Source organism: Hippocampus guttulatus, chromosome 16 (assembly GCF_054856545.1).
Source record: "Hippocampus guttulatus isolate MCC_2025c chromosome 16, RoL_Hgut_1.0, whole genome shotgun sequence".
NCBI lineage: Eukaryota > Metazoa > Chordata > Actinopteri > Syngnathiformes > Syngnathidae > Hippocampus > Hippocampus guttulatus.
The window spans coordinates 1,468,475-1,487,125 of NC_141276.1; the positions used below are offsets into that span (position 1 = coordinate 1,468,475).

Sequence of the window (18,651 nt, forward strand, 5' to 3'; positions counted from 1 at the left end):
GACAAACGAATGTGAAACAATCAAATATTTTTTCTTTTTGGTGTAAGCACCAAACGTTTTCCAAATGTCTCAAACAGAGTTGACTCCCCCCCAAACTTTGTTGGGCTCAAGAGCGCACACGCTTGGGCAACCGAATTATCTCATAGGTCACATTAATGGTGGCAAAATGATTTATTTTTGCACATTAATCTGGCATTTGGCCAAGGGTGTGTAGACTTTTTAAAATATCCACTGTACAAAACCAAGTGCCAGTCAACACAAGAGCCGTGCCTTAAATTTGGAAAATGAATGTCAAAGTGTGATTATTTGGGAGTATCGTGGCCGTTGATATGACGCGTTCCATATTTATCTGTAATGTTCCTTTCCCCAGAGTGATAATGTACCATTCCTCTGCCCTCCACACACAAGTTTGAGTGAAAAATATTTCTGAACTTAGACAATATTCTGCCGCCCCCTAGTGTCCCACAGAGCCCCCCCCCCCCCCCTCCAGCCCCCTGCCCCTAAAAACATTTGATCCAAAGACGTGCTATGAAAAAGTCCACCATTCATTTTCTGAAACGGAAATCACATTTATTGTTTTGTTCTGGAGTTTGATTCAGCTAAAACTGTACAGAACAGCTCTTTTCTCTCTCAAACATCTTTTTTGTCTGCTGCTGTCATATCCACCGTATTATTGCGCGTGTGCAACACACACACACACACACACGACAATACACACACAACAATCCACACGCGCACGCATACACACACAACCTTTTTTTGAGGGGGAACACTAAGGCTCATTAAGTGACGCAAGAGTGCAAAGTAGTCCCATTGAAAAGCTTCTTGAGGCTGCTTTGATCCACTGTCAAATCGCCTTCAATCACACAAGTTCCGTCGCAACATTCTGAGCAGCACCAAAAGTTTCCGCGACTCGGCGATTTAAAAATTTAGAAATGTTCAAATATTCACTTTGCAGGACTGCAAGTACAGAAAATGCACAGAGAAATAAAATACATAGAATCAGTTTGAAATTAAATCACAATAAAGGAATTCAGATCACTTCTTTTTTTTCAACTACGTGGCTAATATACTGAACAAAAAGAAAAAAAACCCCAAAACGCAACACTTGTTTTCGCTCACCTTTTTCACGATCTGAGATCTTTTGCTATGTGGGCAAAAGGCCCGTTTCTCTGACTATGGGTCCCAAATCGATTTCAATGTGTTGGTGAGAACTTCTAATTTGCCAAAGCGAGCCACCTCGTGATTCGCGTCATTCCTACGGATCATTGCACGGCTCTGCTCGGTGAACTCAAAAAGGTTCAAGTCTGCCTCGGCTCCACGGTGGCCATCAGGGTTTCGCGAAATCAAACGCACGCGCACATCCAGAACCTGGCCAACACACTGGTCATAAAAACTGGACCAAAGCTAAGTAGAACGCAACATTTTGCTGATCTTAATTCACTCGATAATTGCCCCTTTCTTCGCTTTCGTGTACCGTCTCATAGTCTTTTATCTCAGGCGCCGATTCGCTAGCTAACAGCCGATCGATCGTCACCGTCTGCAAACGGCACTTCGCATTGCGCTGACGGAGGCTCGTTCATTCAAACCATATCTAAGAAGCACGACGACACAACAGTTTCTCGCAAGGGTAAACGTTGCTTTTTCACTTCGACGAGCTCCTGCTTGTATTAAGAGCGTATTGCTCAAGATTGGCCTCGGTGTGCGTTTCATTTCATGAAATCCTCGGATGGCGTCATAAACAAACGACGACGCTAAACGAAGGAGTGAAGGTTGGCTCCCTGCAAGTATCAAGCACTTGACCGCTACAAAAGATTAGTTCGTTTTTTTTTTTAACGATACTTGAGCGGAATTGATCTTTTGCGCACGTAGAAAAAGTCTTCGATCGACAGGGGGCAAAAACAAAAGTGTTGCGTTCACATTTGCGTTCAGTGTAGAACTGCTAAGAGCTCCTACTAATGTCAACAGCTTCTTAAGTACATGGAGTTATATAGTGTGCGTCTATATTCCGTACACGGGGAAGGGGAACGTTGAAAGCAAACCGTCGTGTGAAACATGGGCAACACGGGAACAAACTAGAAATGTCAGCCTAGTTTACTCATGTTTATGCTTCGGTTTTGCGTTGATATGAACACACCGAAGAACCGCTGAAGGACCGCAGCCCCAACGTTGCGCCGTTTTTCTGTTTGGACTGCGAGCTGAGAGTCCTCCAGAGCTCCTGGCTTGGAATGACGTTTGGTTTCTGTTCATGTTTTGTCTGCAATTGTCTCCTGTTCACGCCAATCCCATGGCGGGCGTCTCACTCGGAGGCCGCGTCCTTTGCGACGAAAAAGCGCAAGGCTGCTCGTAAGTAGGATGCGGGCCACCGCTGCTCGGTCCATTATTCGGCGAGTAGCCTCGGGGAACTCCAACGCTCGCTCCCGTCATCAGGTCCAACGTAAACAGCTTTTACAGAGGCAAGGCGAGGAAGTAAACAGACTCTTTGGCACACCCAAACGCCAACGCATATCCTGCACGTCCCGATCCCGCGACGTACAATCGGGAGGCCGCGCGTTAAGTCACAAAGATGTCCTATCGAGCCTCTTTTTTTTTTTTCTCCTTCTTTCGAAACTAAAGCATAATTGTACAAATGTATGTACACCAACCGGCCACATTCTAACCAGCCGCATGATCTAAAGAGAGCCAACACAACTGTCTCAAAGACTATCCCCCCCCCCCCCAAAAAAAATGTTTCTATTGAAACATCAGGATGGCGTGAGGTTAACAATATATTTATTAATGCAATTGTAGTTGGTTGTCAACGGTACTGTTTTTTTCCGAATATTTGGGTTCCCTCGGTGCGCTACATGAGAGTCAACGTATTATAACAGCGCTCCTCATCCAATTTAGTTTGTCAACGACCACCACAAGATTACAAAGAGAGAGAGTGTCATTCCAGACTAAGCAGGACCATCATTGCAAAGGCAAGAATCTTTGTCTTGGATCTCAGTAGATTGTGCAAGTGTCCTGTGCCTCATGTTGCGGCTGGGCAGTTCCGGACAGACATACGCGCGCGCACGCTGCACAAATGCAAAAGTGCACAGTTTACCAAACAATCCAACGTTCTACTGAAGTCTTTATAATGAGCTAGCTTACCACATTCAGGTGCATCATAAATAAATAATTATTTGGGTTATGTTTAAAAAAAAAAAAGAAAGAAAAGAAAAGGCAGGATGCCGATGGTAACACTGTGAATGGAAGGTTAACTGTAAAAACATGTAACCATGAATGTCCTTTTTTTTTGTTTGTTTTTGAAGGCCCCGAAATCAACAGAGGGATAATTAAAAGAAAAGAAAAGAAAATCTGCACAGCAGCAGTGGAATATCAGTGGTATCACACGGGGCAAGTTTTTGATTGCTAAATGTGTGGAAATAAAAGGAATGAACAAGTGCTTTATGCTACATTCAAGCAACATTGATATTTTGGGGTCGGTATTCAGTTAATTTCCCTTTTTTGGGCTGTGCTTCCACTTCTTGCTCCTTACACCAGTCACAATTTCATCCGATCCAATTATTTTCATAAGTGCTCAGTGTCTTATGTCAAAAGTGCCGTGTATGTTTTTAACACTAAGTGTTAACGTGTGTTTAAAGTCTCCGTCGCAAGACTGGCTGCGTGAAGAAATCTCTTCTGGTTTCAGTCAGGACCAATGCCGCCGGCACGCTCTCACGGAGAACGTGCTGGTAGAAATGGTTTGGGAGAACAAGGGGGACTGACCGGAGCGCGATGGGAGGGGGCGCTAAACCCTTTTCGCCCCCCCCCCCCCCCCCCCCCACGATAAACGGGTGCCGGGGGTACGGCAATGGTCCACGTCAACACCTGGACATTCAATAAAAACAAGGCGGAACAATAAGTTCACCTCCGCGGATAACCTCGGCCGCAATCGCCCTTCAGCCGAGAGGGCTTCGTTCCCATGGTAACAAGACTTTGTAACAGTTTCAAAAGCTGCTTCAAAAAGGTGCTTGGGGCACTGAGGGGCTCTTTGGCCTTCACCAAATGTTGAAAGGGAGCGATTCTCTTGACGGGGAAGAGACAGATGGACTCGAAGGAATGAAACGGCAGGAAAGTAAAGAAAAGAAGAGGGGCAAGCGAGGCCTGCGAGGTGGAGAGGGATGAGCTTACACCACCTGGGCGGGCAGGGCGACGGGAGCCGGGGTGAGCGATTCCTCCGAGATTTTGACGAGCTCCGCGACGCTCGGAGCGAGTTCCGCCGGAGGCTCGGGCGAGCGGCCGTTGGCGGCGACGGAGCGAGTCACGGCGGGGGTGAGGGAGGTCGTTGAGGAGGTGCCGGCGGCCGAAGCCTGCCGGACGGCGGTCGGCTCGTCCGTCGCGACTTGAGCGCGGTCCGCTTTGGGTTCAACGGGCTGGCTGTAGTTCATCTTGAGGATGTGTTGCTGGAGGTGCCTGATCCAGTCCTCTTGCACCGAGAGCGGACCGTGAAACTCCACCTCGCAGAATCTGACGGGGCACGGGGGGGGGGGGGATAGCGGTGACAACCTCAACGACGACGGCTCGACGGGCCGGCTAATTTTAGCCAATCGCTGATAAATCGACATCGGTCTTACGCGCGGCTCCTGTGGAGCAAAAGTTTGTGATTTTTCAATGTCGTTTGACTTTTTTTATGTCGTTTTTGTAGACGGGGTTTGTTGGGTTTTATTAATTGTGATTTATCAAATATATTTTGCGTTAGCTCGTTTAACTTGGGGCAAAAAATTTCGAGCAGGAGGCGGAGCCAAACTCTCCTTCCCAACAAATGACCGCTTGAAGCCTCGGGCGATAAGATATCCACGACAAAGACTTGACTCACCGGCACTTCAGGGTGTAGAACTTGCCCACCAGCTTGACCAGGGGGTAGGCAGGTGGCTTTGGCACTAAAGCGGGGACTGTGCTTGTGCGCGGGGGCTTTGCCGGGCCGCTGTCCCTCTCGGTTCCCTCGATGCAAGACGGGTGCTTCAGGGGCCGACGTTCGAAACCTTCCAAGAGGAGGATACTGATCAGTCATGCTTATCGTTATGATCAATTATTTTCTTACGTCACGGCGACAACAGTCGTAGAGTAACGTGCCGTTTTGAAGACGTTTGATGAATGGCGGCTTAAAGCTTATAGGTCATTTTTAAGACCTTACATTCTATCCAATTGACATTTTAAAGAGCTTACGACACCTCATTATGTGTTCAAAGCAATGCGGCTGTCCGACAAGTAGCTCTGATCTTTTGAATGATCCGAGGGGGCGACGTTGCGTTACGATATCGAAGTGCACAGACTTGCGGCAAAAGCCCAAGGCAAGCGAGGCTCGTTTGTGGGGATCTTGTGAAAAAGAGACCACGCCATCAAACGCACAATCGAAATGGAATCAAACCGTTCTGTACCTCTGGGTAGACGAACATTGAGTTCACTGCGAGCCACCTGCGCTTGAAGTGGAAGGCTACTGACAAGCTGCGAGGGTCTGGGACCGCCGCTGGGAGGCCTGACGTGAGAAGCCCGAAGGTTGGGACCCGCTTCATCTTTTTCCCAAGCCTTGTTGGAGCCCGGGCCGAGCTCGCGGCTCAGCGGGCGCACCAGGTTCACCGCCAAAGCGGAAGACCATTGGGAGGATGATGAAGAGGAGGCCTTATGCGAGAAGGGGGGGCTATGATCGGAATCCGTGGACGCGGGGAGCGGTGAGCTGCTCTTCTGCAAGGCAACGAGGGAAAAAGTCATTCCATCGGCAGTTTATGGACAAGACACGGTGACCCGCATGGGGCAAATCTATTTGGAAAAACACACACACACATTTTGGTGAAATAAAAACTATGTTGGCCAGTTTAATTGCAGTTTGTGATACCGAAAGGTAAACAACACAGCCAGCTTCCTTTTGTTTTTGTTTTTTTGGACCTAAAAAAAGAAGCAGGCTTGGAGAATGGCGCGCGAACTATTTTTAGCAGCCAAAACAACCACAGGCCACGAGATTGACAATCGACGTTCAAACGATTTATTTTCTGTCGGAGGACGAGGGGCACCTCATCCGAAAAAAAAATGGCGGGTTCAAAAACTTGACGATTCGAGTGCGTATTCCTTCATTTCGTTGGCTGAACCGATTTTTCATTGTTGCTGTGAGAGTGACATTTCAGTTTTCTTCTATTCATGTCAGTTCCGTCTGAAACAATGTGGGATTCCAACGCAATCGATTGGAAACACAATTGACATCCGGAAGGTCATCCGCATCACAGCTCGGGCGAAATGTGAGTGAGAGTGAACGCAAATGCACCGAGAAACTTAAGTCAGAAGGGAAGAAAAACATTTTCTTCAATCGGCAACAAACGATAATTCATCTGAAGATGAAACCTAAGCGGCGAGGCGCCCTGGTTGCTATGGCAACTATTGAGTCAATAGCTCACTTGCGCTGGCGCGGCGACGCTTGCGAGACGTAAAGACACCGAATCTAATCATCGAAGCTGATCGGCGACACGTCTCGAGTGTTCCAAATCGCGCGAAGCCCGTCAAACCGCCAGCTGAGGCATGTCTGATCTCCGAGCATGCGACGCAGAGTTAAGAAATGCAGAGAGCCCACAGATGAGCACTTCGGTGGGTTATGACCCGAGCAGCTTGGTTTCGTGATGCGTCTCCATTTTGTTTTTCTCCAGAAATCGCAACAAAATGAAGTGTCAAAGGTACAAGATACATGCAAATAAAACCCTCGGAGCGAAAAGTTTGTTGATAAAAGCCTTGGCTGGGCTGAGCTATGTGACTACAGGGGGGGGGGGGCGCTGCCTCTACTTACTCTCTTGGAGGTGGGGCGGTTACTCTGCATGTAGCTCCGGTGCATTTCCAACACCTTCTGCGGCCTGCTGTGAATCCAGGCGCTCAGCGTCTCGATGGGGGAGCCGTTGACACACCACTCGGTCACGCCAAACTGCCTGAGGTGGGCTCGCGCGTGGCTGGCCAGCGCCTTGCGGTTCTCAAAGTAGAAGCCGCACAGCTCGCAGCTCGGATCTGATGACACAGAAGAGAGGACGGGGGGGGCATCTCCTTGACGGTCAGAACCGTCGCCGCCGGCGGTTTTGAAAAGCGGGACGCGATTGGATCACTCACCCTTCCGGGCGTACTTGTCAGGGGAAGGCTTTTTTTTCAAAGGGAAGTCGCGCGGCAGCGGCGAGAACGTCTTGCGTTGATGCGACGCCGCGTGGGAAGGGTCCGGCGACTCGGCTTCTTCGGGCTGTTTTCCTAGCGGGGAGATCCTGACAATCTTCGGTAAGCTGGGGGTCTCAAAGGGGCCCGCGGAGCTCAGGCCTTGCTTGGAAAGCCTGGACCCCGATGACGGCATACTAAGGGGGGATTTATAGAGCTTGGCCAACTGGTAGCCAGATATAAACAACCCCCCTGAAGTTTTGGTTGCGTTGGCCCACGAGGGACTTTTGGCCCCCTCCTTCTTCTCCCCCTCAGACTGAGAGGAGGCGCTTAAGCCCCTCTTGTGCATAAAGACCCTCAGGGTGTCAATGGGCGACCCGTTGACCGTCCACTCGGTAATGCCCATTTGGCGCAGATGGGATCGCGCGTGGCTGGAGAGGCCTTTTCGGTTCTCAAAATACTCGCCGCAGAATTCGCAGCGAATATCTCTCGTCGGCTCCACCTCACGAGACATAGCTGCAGAGAAAGAGAGAGAGAGAGAGAGAGAGGCTGTGTTCGGTGTGAACCATTCCAAAACGCTTCGATGATAAGAACTTACCCAAGTTGAGAGGGAACGCACTGTCGGGGACGCGCCAGCCGCAGCCGAGCGAATCGGCGGAAAGGCCGCCGGAAGCGGCCGCCGCTTCCGCAGTCGTGACCTCCAGCTGCACGGGTTCAGGCTTCAGCTTAAGAATCAGCCCGCTCGAGGACATCGGTGGAGCCGAATTCGATTTGGAAGCGGGCGGCGGTGGCGGCGAGGCGAAGGGGAGTCGGCTAAGGACGGTCGACGGCGAGGAGTGGGTCGAAAGCGGGGAACCGGGGGGTCCGGGAGAAGATGGAGGGGGAGTTTTGCGAGACTTGAAAGGACGGGCGCAAGGCAAGCTCCGTCTTGAGATGATTTCCCTCAGCGTGTCGATGGGGGAACCGTTGACCGACCACTCGGTAATGCCCATTTGCCGCAAGTGGGAGCGAGCGTGGCTGGACAGCCCTTTACGGTTCTCAAAATATTCCCCGCAGAATTCACAGCCTATTTCCTTTGCGGGCTCACCTGAGCAAAAAGAAGATGGCGTCGGCTCGTGGATTAGTGCGCACATTCAACTCATTCATCGGAAAACAACAACAACAAAAAAAGAAAAGACTCACTATGTGGGAGGCTCACGATGTCGCCACTGCCCAGGCGGAAGACCGGCACGGAAGATGATTTGAGACGCTTGGGAGGCGGGCCAAAGGATGACGGAGAGGTAGCTTTGGAGGTGGACCCGCCTCCCGCTGTTGTCAACTTATACAGTAGAGATGGGGAGGAGGAAGGCAGCATTGCCTTCTTTGGGGAGGACAGCGTGCCGGGAACACTCCGGGATTCGGCGTCAAGCTGCAATTCGCCGGCTTTGTGCTTGAAGTCCTCCGAGTCCATCAGCTGATTCAGGAGGGCGATCGGTGAGCCTTTCGATTCCGAGTACTCCACGCCGAAGTGCCGCAAGTGAGCCCTGGCGTGGCTGGACAAGCCTTTGCGAGTCTCAAACCAGGCGCCGCACAGCTGGCAAACGATGTCCTTGCTAGGCTCCACTTCGAGGGCTGCGCGTTGGGAAAAACGCAACGTCAATCGCGAAACCGCCTTCGTATGAATCGTTCGGACTGGGGGGGCTTACCGAGGTTGAGAGGAGCGTCGTTTTCATGCGGGGCCCAGATCGGTTTGGATGGTGAGATGGCGGCAGAGGTCAAGAGGTTGGGGGTCAAGCCTTTCACGGCCCCGGTCTTGTGCTCCGCGAAGCGCAAAGGCGAAGACGCCGGCAGCAAAGAGGAAATCGGGGCTTTCCTCACCATCGAAGTTGGAGAGCCCGCGGGAGAAGGCGCATGCGCCGAACAGGAAGCGGATGGCGTCGCTTTCGCTGCTTTGGGCAAAGCGGAAAGGGGCATCGCGTTCTGGTCCGAGTCTTCGCCTTCCTCGTGGCCTTTGTCCTCTGGGGTCTCCGAGTCCACCAGAGAGGAACTCTTGGCCGACTGAGCCTCGGGTTCACGTGAGCTTATTTGGCTGTCCGGGTGACGCTCCTTGGCAGTTTGACAGAGCAGGTCGATGGATGCCTGCAAGTGAGAGCTGGCGTGGCTGGACATGTCGCGCCTGCTCTCGAATTGAGCGCCGCACAAGTCACACTTGAAGTCGCGAACTGCAAGAGAGAGCGGAGCGTCCACGAGTTACCCGACACTCGGCTCATACCCTTTTGGGCCTTTCTTGCGAGATAAAAAACATTTCTGTGGCACCTTTGGTGCCTTCATCGTCGCCTGCAGAGAGGCAATCCCGGTCCGCGTTGCGCAGGCCTGTTTTCTTCGGGCTCGAGCTGAGGCCATCGACAGCCGAGCGCTCAGGCTCAACTTCTTCTTCAGCCTCTCCGTCAGCTGCAATAGAACACAACACCGCCGTCCCTTGTAATGCCGCTTGAGAAAGTTCACGGCGATTCATGTAAGAAGAGAAAGTTAGCCCTGTTTCAATGTTAAGGTTTGATGAATTCTTCAGGATCTGATCAAAGGCATCCGGAAATGCGCCCCGCTATTGTCGGTCAGTACTTGTTTAACATCAACTGAGCCAAACGCAGAAACGTGCGCGAGCACACCAGCGTTAGATAGCAGCCGGGGCATCAGCTCCTCAAAGTCGAACATTTTTGTATTTTGCAAGTTCTGGTGCATTCTGGGGTATGCCAGCATTTGCAAAGATCTGAAAGTGGAGCAGTCTGCAGTGAAGAGGACATCTATGGGACTGCAGTTTGATTCTTCTTGTTCAACGTCAAGGTGCCGGGTGATCAAAAAGCTGCTCGATCCTGGCCGACAGCCCCGTCGAGCCAGCGACATATAAAGCAAAAAATAGGAAGTCGTCATCGCGCAAAAGAAAACCAGTCACACAACACGAGGCATGGTTGAAGAGAACCAATGCTCTGCTCAATCACGAGACCGCTGCCGGTCATCAATGATTCCCTCTCAAACAGAATGCCTGAAAAAGAAAAAGAAGGCCGTTGTTGCAAACCGTAAAAGTAATGTGAAAAGAATTAACCTAATTACACCTTTGGGACTGGTTGTTTATTGTCTATCAATTTTAATAACAGTGCTTGATTTATTTAAGGGCAGCGCTGTGGTTGGCACACCCACGTCATAATTCTGAGGTGAGGGATTTCCCGCCTGCAGGGTTCGGTTCATCGAAGAATCGAAATTGTCCTTCGGTGTGAATGTGAATGGTTGGTTTGTCTTGCGTCAACATTCAAGGCTCTACTGATCTTTGCCGGACATTTCTGCTGCATGTTGGCTTTGTTGTTAAATAAATGATGACTGTGAAGTATGTGATGTGCCATTATTCAACTGATGTTGCGGACTTGGGACCTGATAGGGACCAAAAAAAGTCCTGATACTGGAGATAAAACGCCGTATTTTGATGGTGACGACAATATAATTCCAGTGTGTGTAAAGTGCACGAATGAATGAGACCACGGGAAGAAAACAAAGCGCAACCTTGGCAGCGCAGTTTTTTTTTTAGAAATCGCAGCTCACAATGACATTTCATGCATAGACATCACACAGCGACAAAAAAAAAAACGGTGCAAAAAGGAAAGCCGGTGGCCGAAATATGGACGGTCTCCTGCAGTTGGGCATTTTCTGCGACAAAAGGGTGAATCAAAAGAGACGTGGAGCCAGACAAAGCTTTTAGGTCTGGTGGGCGGGCCGCTCATCCCTCGACTGTAATGGAGCGGCGATGTGACACCTCGGGGTGCAGACGAACCCATTTACCTTCCAGCGTGGAGCAAGGTCAACCTCTCGCTCCACTCTGGATCGCCTCAACTAAAGTCAAAACTTCCACCGGGGCTCGCGGTCCGAGTAAGATCCACATAAGGTTGTTGGGTGCACTTAAGTTAACATCGTGACGTCGGTGCGATCGCTCCGGGATCCAAGATGCTTCCACGCAATGGAATCGCAAGCACACCCTCTTCAGAAAATCAAAGCGAAGTAAAATGGCGAGGATTGTGATTTAGGTCTGATCGAAAAAGACCGAGCATATCCAACTGCGAGCAACGACCCATCAGCGATCGCAATCGATCCTCGTAATTAGTCATGCCCGTAAGTAATGACCCGATTTAACGCGCTTTGACGTGCGCGTTACCTGCGAGGGAGACGCGCATTTATGTAGCTGACACTTTTAATGGCTCGGGGCTGCCCGCGACGTGACTCGAGATGCGGCCCGAGTCGCGCGACGCACCGCCGCCGCGGGGAACCGAGAGCACGCGCGGAGTCGACGCCGGCCGCTACTCACCGGTCCGCGACCGCGACGCATTGGAGCCGGACGGGGTTTCCGCTATTGTTTGGGTCTGCGGGGAGGTGGAAGCAGCCATTTTGCCCCCATATGCACCGCTCAGCTAAGGCGTGACCAATCGAGAGGAGGCGGAGGTTGCGACGAACGCACCGAGTCGAGTGCCACATCAACGGGCATCGGGAGGCTGACTTTCTCACCACACTCCTCCAGTCTCCCTCACCTTCTCGCTCATACTCGCGCACGCGCGGGTCACACACCCCTGTTTTGATTCAGCATTCAAAGTGACGGGTGAATTCCAAGCATCTGGGGTCACATTTCCCACTGCTTCATTCGTCAGTCATTCAAATCCTTCGATAGGCTTATGTTCCAATATTGCCCCCCCCCCCCCACACACACACACACACATTCAGTCACTACGGCTCAGGACTTCGTTCTGCTAAAAGGCAAAATGTTCACCAATGGCACAAGTAGTAAACAAACCCTTCAACGTCATTTGACAAGACACGGCTATCCAATCTGTGCGATTTTTTTGCATTTAGGCTGGCTGCATTCGTATTGGCACATATCCAATTTCAATCCGGTTCTTATACACATTTCGAAAAGAAAACTGGTCAGCTTGGCTGTCAAGAGGCCAATGGCAACTATGAAGGAACGGCAGTAATTTCTTGCAAAAACTGGTTGTTTAGGACAAGTTCCAGCCATCTCCCATCTTCCTTGGATTACCCCACTGTGGTTTAAGGTGCCAACACCGAAGCCTTATCTTCCAAAGGAAGAAAGAAAAAAAACCACACCCTTGATATTTCAAGCAAGTGGGTAAATGTTCCGCGTTACGCTCCGATGAAACCAAGGTTGAACTTTTTATCTCTAATTCCAGAAGATATGTTGAGCGCAAACAAAACACTTCATATCGCCAAAGGAACATAACCACGGGTGAAGCGCGGTGGTGACAGCAGCGTGCTTTCTCTTCAGCTCAAACCAGGGCCTTCTTCGTGTGGGCGGGAATAATGAACGGTTCCAAATATCAATCAGTGGTAGAAGAAAACCGAGGAAACAAAACAAGAAAACCCCATACAAGCCTACTAGAACAGCTCAACATTTGTCTTATCTAATTAAAGGTTTTCTTTCACAGAGAGAGAGTGTGTGTGTGTAGGGGGGGGGGGGGGGGGTAGGTGATAATGACCCAACTAGATGTCGCTGTATGCATTCTGCTCCGATCACTACGGACATGATTCGCACCGACTGAGCTGGATCGACCACTTGGAGGCGCTGCTCCGAAGATTTGTTCATCGACCAACCGCACTTTGGCCTACAACGAATTCAAACCATCAAACGTACCTTCTTTGACACCATCCTCCGCGTTCAAAGGTCCAGCAGATGCAGATGAGAGAGAAACAGGAGAAAGAGCATCCCTCTTCGTCTCGCTCATCTCACCCTCCAGCTTGACCTCAATGACCCCATCCCCGTCGTCCTCATCTTCTTCTTCTTCTTCTTCTTCTTCATCCTCTTCGTGAACGGAGACGGGGCTGCGCGGGGGAGCTGTGGGGATGACGAGGTCCGGTCTGCTGGAGAACAGTTTTCGCAAGATGTGGATCGGCGAGATGGTAACATCCCAGTTGGTGATGCCGAAGTCTCGCAGGTGCGCCCGGGCGTGGCTCGACAGGCCGGCGCGGGTGTCAAAGCCGGCGCTACAGAACTCGCAGTGCATCACGCTGAACGTGGATGGATCGAAGTTAGCCACTGTGGAGTGAAAAAATAATAATCATTGTAGGAAGTGTGATTTTTAGTTTGAGGCTTTTTGTGCTTTCTACTCTCTTTGCGATTCATTTATGGTTTGTTTGTCGTATGAATTGTTTTTGCTCCGTGTTCAATACTTTTGTATGCAGCCACGGTTCGCTCGAGGAATGCGGTCGAGTTGAGAATCTTCACCCGTTTCCGATTGCGCTGCCGTTACGTTCATGTTGTCTCTTATTTCTGTTCCGAACCAAGACCAAAAACGGTCTTGGTGACTTTCAGAATTCACGGTCACAATTTAACAAAGACGCTGACCTTTTTTCTTTTTCTTCTGATAGGAAAAGCGCTTCTCAATAGCATTGACCTCCTCCGGGGATATGAAGTGGCGCACGTTGTAGCTGACGCCCACCCGGTTCAGGTGACCCCTCACATGATTGGCCAGGCCGATGCCGTTATGGAATCGATCGGGGCAGTAGGGGCATTTCCTCTCCACGCTCCTCAGAGAGCCCGAGACCTCATCGATCTCATCTTCCACTTCATCCGAGATGTCCCCGGACAGGAAACGTCGCAAGCGTTCGTCATCGTCGCACTCGTCGCTCTCAATTTCTACAGGGGGCGCAGTAATCCTGTTGCTTCTCCTTAAAACAAAACCCCTCGTGTCAGTCTCCCCTCCTGGCTCATCCTTCTCCTTCAAACGATTCCTCATCTCGGGAGACTCATCTGTATAAAAAAAAGGGTACGTTTCAGGCTTGAAATATCGCGCGGTGCCGTCTCTTTCTTTCGCCTCACCTGGCTCAGATGGAGCTCTCGCGCGTCCTTTGGCGACAACCTTCTCGGGGTGGATCTCTGGGCTCTCCTGCCGGTCTCCCTCACAGCCAGGAAACTCCTCTTCATTTGGCCTGGATCCAAGTTTTGCTCTGCGACCGAACCTGCTGTTCTTATGACATCCAAGGACTACCTGGGTGGCCACAACCTTCTCAGAGGCGCCAACTCCCTGGCGGCCTTTGGTTTGACACGAGTTGGGCGGGGCTACAGAGTCGGAGACGCAGTTGGAGTCCAATATGGAGTTTGAAACGGGCTCATAAGACCAATGAGATCCCCCCAGCGCTCCGTCGCGGATGGAGTCCGGTTCAGAGCGGGCCCGTTTCCGCTGTCTCTTTGTTCCGGCTTGAGATGAACATGAGGGGGGATCGGGAGAAGAGGAGCCAGACTTAAAAAGTAACGGCTTTCTCATGTGGGTCTTGGTGTGATTCGCAAGCGCCTGGGAGGTTCTTGTGCTGAAGTTACAATGGGTGCAAACAAAGCGGCGGCGGTACAAAGCAGCCCGGGGCTGGAATGCGGTTCCTAAAGAACCCGGAGGACTTTGAGATGCGTTTGATTGAAGAGCCGCATGTTCACCATCCGATGTTAAAGGCGGAGCCTGGTACGGAAGTGGACGGGTGTCTGACACCTTGCCGGGACTCGTATTTTGCGTTATTGCCTCAGGCTCCGCTCTCTCTTTTGCCTTCTCATTTTCATTCAGTTTCTCGATTTCCGCCAGGATCTTGGCACGGGATTCCCGGTGTCTTTTTTGATGGTCGGCTAATACGACAGAATCGTGGAGGTCCCATCCGCACTCGGTACACTCAAAATGTTCGGACCCTTCTTCACTTGTTTGACGGTGCTCAATCATGTGCTCCTTCAGGTGGACCCGTTTGTTGAAGTATATGCTACATTCCACACAGGTGAAAATATCGGCGCCGCGCTCAAAACGACAGTCTTTGTGCTCCTCTCCTTTTGCTTCACCGTCTCTGATCATGATCGGCTCTTCCGCCGATCCCTTCCCCAAATCGTCGATATGGTATGATCCTCCACTTTGACTCGGAGGTGCCAATTCGGCATTTACTGATCTTCGGGGACTCCCGCCCGCTTGTGTAGCGGCCTCGGGAGATGTGTGGTGTAAGGTACCGGTGAAGGGCCTGAGCGGGACTCTCTTCTGCCTGCACCTCTGGAAGTGTGTAGCGTCAGGGTCAGAGTCTCCCATGAAGCTGTATACATCCCTCTCAAGATCCTTGGCATCTTTTCCCTCTTCCTCATCCCCCGTTTGGCAAGCATCCTTTGGTTTGATTTTGCAGAGGAGGGCCTCACCTCCTACTGTGACGCAAAAGTTGCGAATGAGAACGTCTTATAGAAAAGTGACAACAACTATTTTTGTTCTGCCACGTGGGTACTTACGTTCTGTTGGGCCGAGCTGAGATGTATTTGGTTCTTCTGCTATTGTGCTTTCTCGACTTTCCTTGCACAACTCCCCAGAGACGCACAGACCAGACTCTTGCTCCAAGTGCTGCAATTTTTCTGGTTTTTCGTCGTCCTCACCATCAACTCTGGACAGCACCCAAAAAAGAAAAATAGATATCCATACATATATCCAGATATTTTATGTACAGATACTACACTGTATATTGTCCAGTACTGTGCAGTATACTGTATGTGCACACAGAATACACACAAATTGTACATTATATATAATATACACACAAACACACCAAACAATACTGTATACTAGATACAATGTCACACGAATGCTTTACATGCACCTACAATAAAGGAGTCGCTTTTCAGTACAAGCAGCGGAAGCATCGGATGTCATTGAAGTCATCCCACCAATATTCCGCCTTGGGACGTAGCAAGTGAGTCAAGACAACGCGTATATAAACAGTGAACGCTGTGATGCAGCGACGACGGGGTGACGTTTCAAACTTCTTCTGTTTTGTTGCGTCGAAGGCAACGTCGCCGCCCAACGAGCATTCATACGTCGCGGCGGACGCCGATTTCGGGAAGTCGGCTGGCCGTGAACATCGCACGAACATCCCGACGGCTTCGTGCGGGAACTTTCACTTTCTGCTCTGATGGGGCCGTTTTGCAAAATCTTTGCATTAAAAAAAAAAAAAAGGCTTTAGTTTGTAAGAGTAAACCACAGCACCACCTTCCTCACCTGGGTCCAGAGGAAGGAGATCCTGGGCTGTGAGCAGCCAGACCTTGAGGGTTAGAAAAATGCTGCAGCTCCTCCTCTGACATATACAGCACACACAAACCACAGAAACAATCACTTCACAGCCAAACAGTGAAAATCGACAGTCAAAAACGACATTGTCGTCAAAGTGGATTCCACAGAGGGAACTGAGAGACTTCTCCAAGCAGACGGAATCACATTTAAAACGATAAGAGGACGACAATGATCACGACTGAATTTGCTTGGCTTGACTAGCACGTTTCAAAACTTGGACAAAATATGCAAAGTGATGTGTTACCATCTCGGGTTTCTTTCTCGTCCCAACTCAGGGAGGAAGAAAAGGCCGAGGACCCGAATCTCCTCTGTGCGCTCCTCGCTGGGTCTGCGCTGTGCTCAGAGCGCTCGGTCTGCTCGGGAGGCGCATCCCCATCGTGACCTTGTGAGCCTTTAGTCGACGTCAGGGCGTCGCTCACGTCGGAAGAACATGAGGACTAGTGGCAAGAATTACAAAAAAACATATGGGACATTTTTATAATGCTCACCGTATTAGAGTTAAGAATGGCACAGTTTTCTTTTTTCTTAACAAAAAAAAAGTGCATTTTTCAGATGTCAATTGTGATTGTTGTGACTGACTGGCAAACAGTCCAGGGTGTAAGTCACCTTTGACTCCAATTTAATTGGGATGAGCCCCTAATGAGAATAGGCGGTATAGAAAATGGATGGATTACATCACAAAAGTAATATGTAAAAAAAAAAAAAAAAAAAATAAGTCACACATTTCATCATTTTCTCACCATCTGTGCCGAGGGGCGCAACCAGTTTTCTACTAGTGTCACTGAAAAAAAAAAGACATTTGTTGAATTGACTCCATTTTATGATGCCAGGTGGTTGCATGAGATAAAAAATCATCTGGATGCAGATCTTTTTTTTAAGTAGACTATATATATCCACTTAAAATGTATCAGGATCTTTATTTTGTGCAGTCAATGGACAAAATAAAATTGAGTAAATTCAACGAAGCGTTTTTTTTCCAGTGTACAGTATATGAATATATTTTTTCCACCGGGCTATGGGGTAGAATAGACAGTGCTTTAGAAGTTCTGTCAAGCAACCAAGAAATATGTCACCCAACAAGGAAAAGTAATGCAAGCAACTCTGTTGATCCACGGCGCCAATGCTAACGTCTTCACCAATAGTCCAACACCACCTTTGTTGTTTTAGTACTCTTCGACTACTGTCAATAGAAACTGGTTTGGAACCGGGGCAGAAGTAACTAATCTGTAACACATCTGAACTCCTGTGAGGCAGATGTGCTACCCACTAGTTGACCATGCTACCCTACTGTTATTCGGGTATTGTTCCAACAACTCCTATTGTCTTTCAGTAAACATTCATAATAAAATCACACAATACTGATGTTGTATGTGTGATTCATAACATTGCAGATGACATGCCCCACTATTTCCTCCACCTTAAACGACAGCAGTGATGGTGACGTGAAGGCTTTACCTGCTGTAAGGTGCAGTTAAGGAAGGCCGGGGTGACTGGATTTTGTGCGGAGTTCAAAGGTGGGGGCACATCGCTGGTCCCTGGGGTCTGGGGTTGCCCTTCTGGCTCCATTGTCCCCTCCCAGAGAACAGTATGGAGAACAGACTGCCTACATTGTGCACCCCCTCCTTGTCTTGTGAAAACATCCAAAGAGGGGGGGAAAATGTGATAAGTTACGTTTTCTGCTTTCTACATTCATCCATTGCTCAACGCCGATTGCATTCATCTGCATGACAAAACTGCAGTCGGTGTGTTCAAACGGCGATGTCACACAACGCAAACGATTGCGGAGTTGCAGAATGTTCATGTTTTAGCTGTCCTCAGTAGATCCCCCACCGGCTGCAGCTGTATAGGCCCGTCTGACCCATTTTCACAATACGTCCGCTCTTTTAAACGAGACAAGGTGCCCGAATGGTTACAGAAAGATGCGGCGTTTATTTCCAGGCCCACGTCCTTTCTGTCCCTTTTAGGTCAGTGAGGAAATAACCGAGACGTTCAAAAGGTGCAGCGGCTGGGCTTGTGTTAGCCCACTGTAAGTACGTGGCCGGTGTTGTTGATCGGTCATTGTCGGGTCAGTCTAAGCTCCGCGATGCAATGCACGGTGCCTTTTAAAAGCACGAAGTCACATCGGCAACAATTTCACTAGGAAAATACTCACTGATATCGCCTTGGTGTGCGGATCCAGGGGAAGGAGTCGCAGCCTAAGCTTCGCTCGTCATAGTTGAGGACCGAGCAAGAAGCTTGACGCCCCGGAGACGATGCTCGCTACAAGCCCCCTCGGCTGCTTACATGCGCGAATGTGCTCTGTGTTAAGTGTCACACGAAACTCTTTGGTGATGTTTTGCATGGCTCCCTGGCAGGCATTCGGCACAGGACTCCATATTATTAGATTTGCAGGCACGCCACGGCG

At 50.0% G+C, this 18,651-nt stretch overlaps 1 protein-coding gene across 4 annotated transcripts; it reads right to left on the bottom strand.

The window, feature by feature from the left end:
* Positions 1-544: 544 nt before the first annotated feature.
* On the bottom strand, positions 545-18,634 carry wizb (WIZ zinc finger b). Of its 4 annotated transcripts, none has more exons than XM_086132515.1 (17): positions 18,400-18,634; positions 17,703-17,874; positions 16,492-16,684; positions 16,176-16,251; positions 15,416-15,564; positions 13,991-15,331; positions 13,517-13,921; positions 12,806-13,207; positions 9,439-9,573; positions 8,829-9,344; positions 8,326-8,754; positions 7,742-8,230; positions 7,108-7,659; positions 6,797-7,008; positions 5,406-5,709; positions 4,844-5,009; positions 545-4,494 (listed from the first exon to the last, which is right to left on the bottom strand). In XM_086132515.1, the coding sequence occupies exons 2-17, from the start codon at positions 17,811-17,813 to the stop codon at positions 4,155-4,157; spliced, it is 5,820 nt and encodes a 1,939-aa protein (XP_085988641.1). In that variant the 5' UTR covers positions 17,814-17,874; positions 18,400-18,634; the 3' UTR covers positions 545-4,154. The 4 variants fall into 4 exon arrangements, with proteins under 4 accessions (XP_085988641.1, XP_085988640.1, XP_085988639.1 ...); XM_086132514.1 differs by having other exon boundaries at positions 13,991-15,334; positions 18,400-18,633; XM_086132513.1 differs by having other exon boundaries at positions 13,517-15,334; positions 17,703-17,869.
* Between the last annotated feature and the right edge of the window lie 17 nt (positions 18,635-18,651).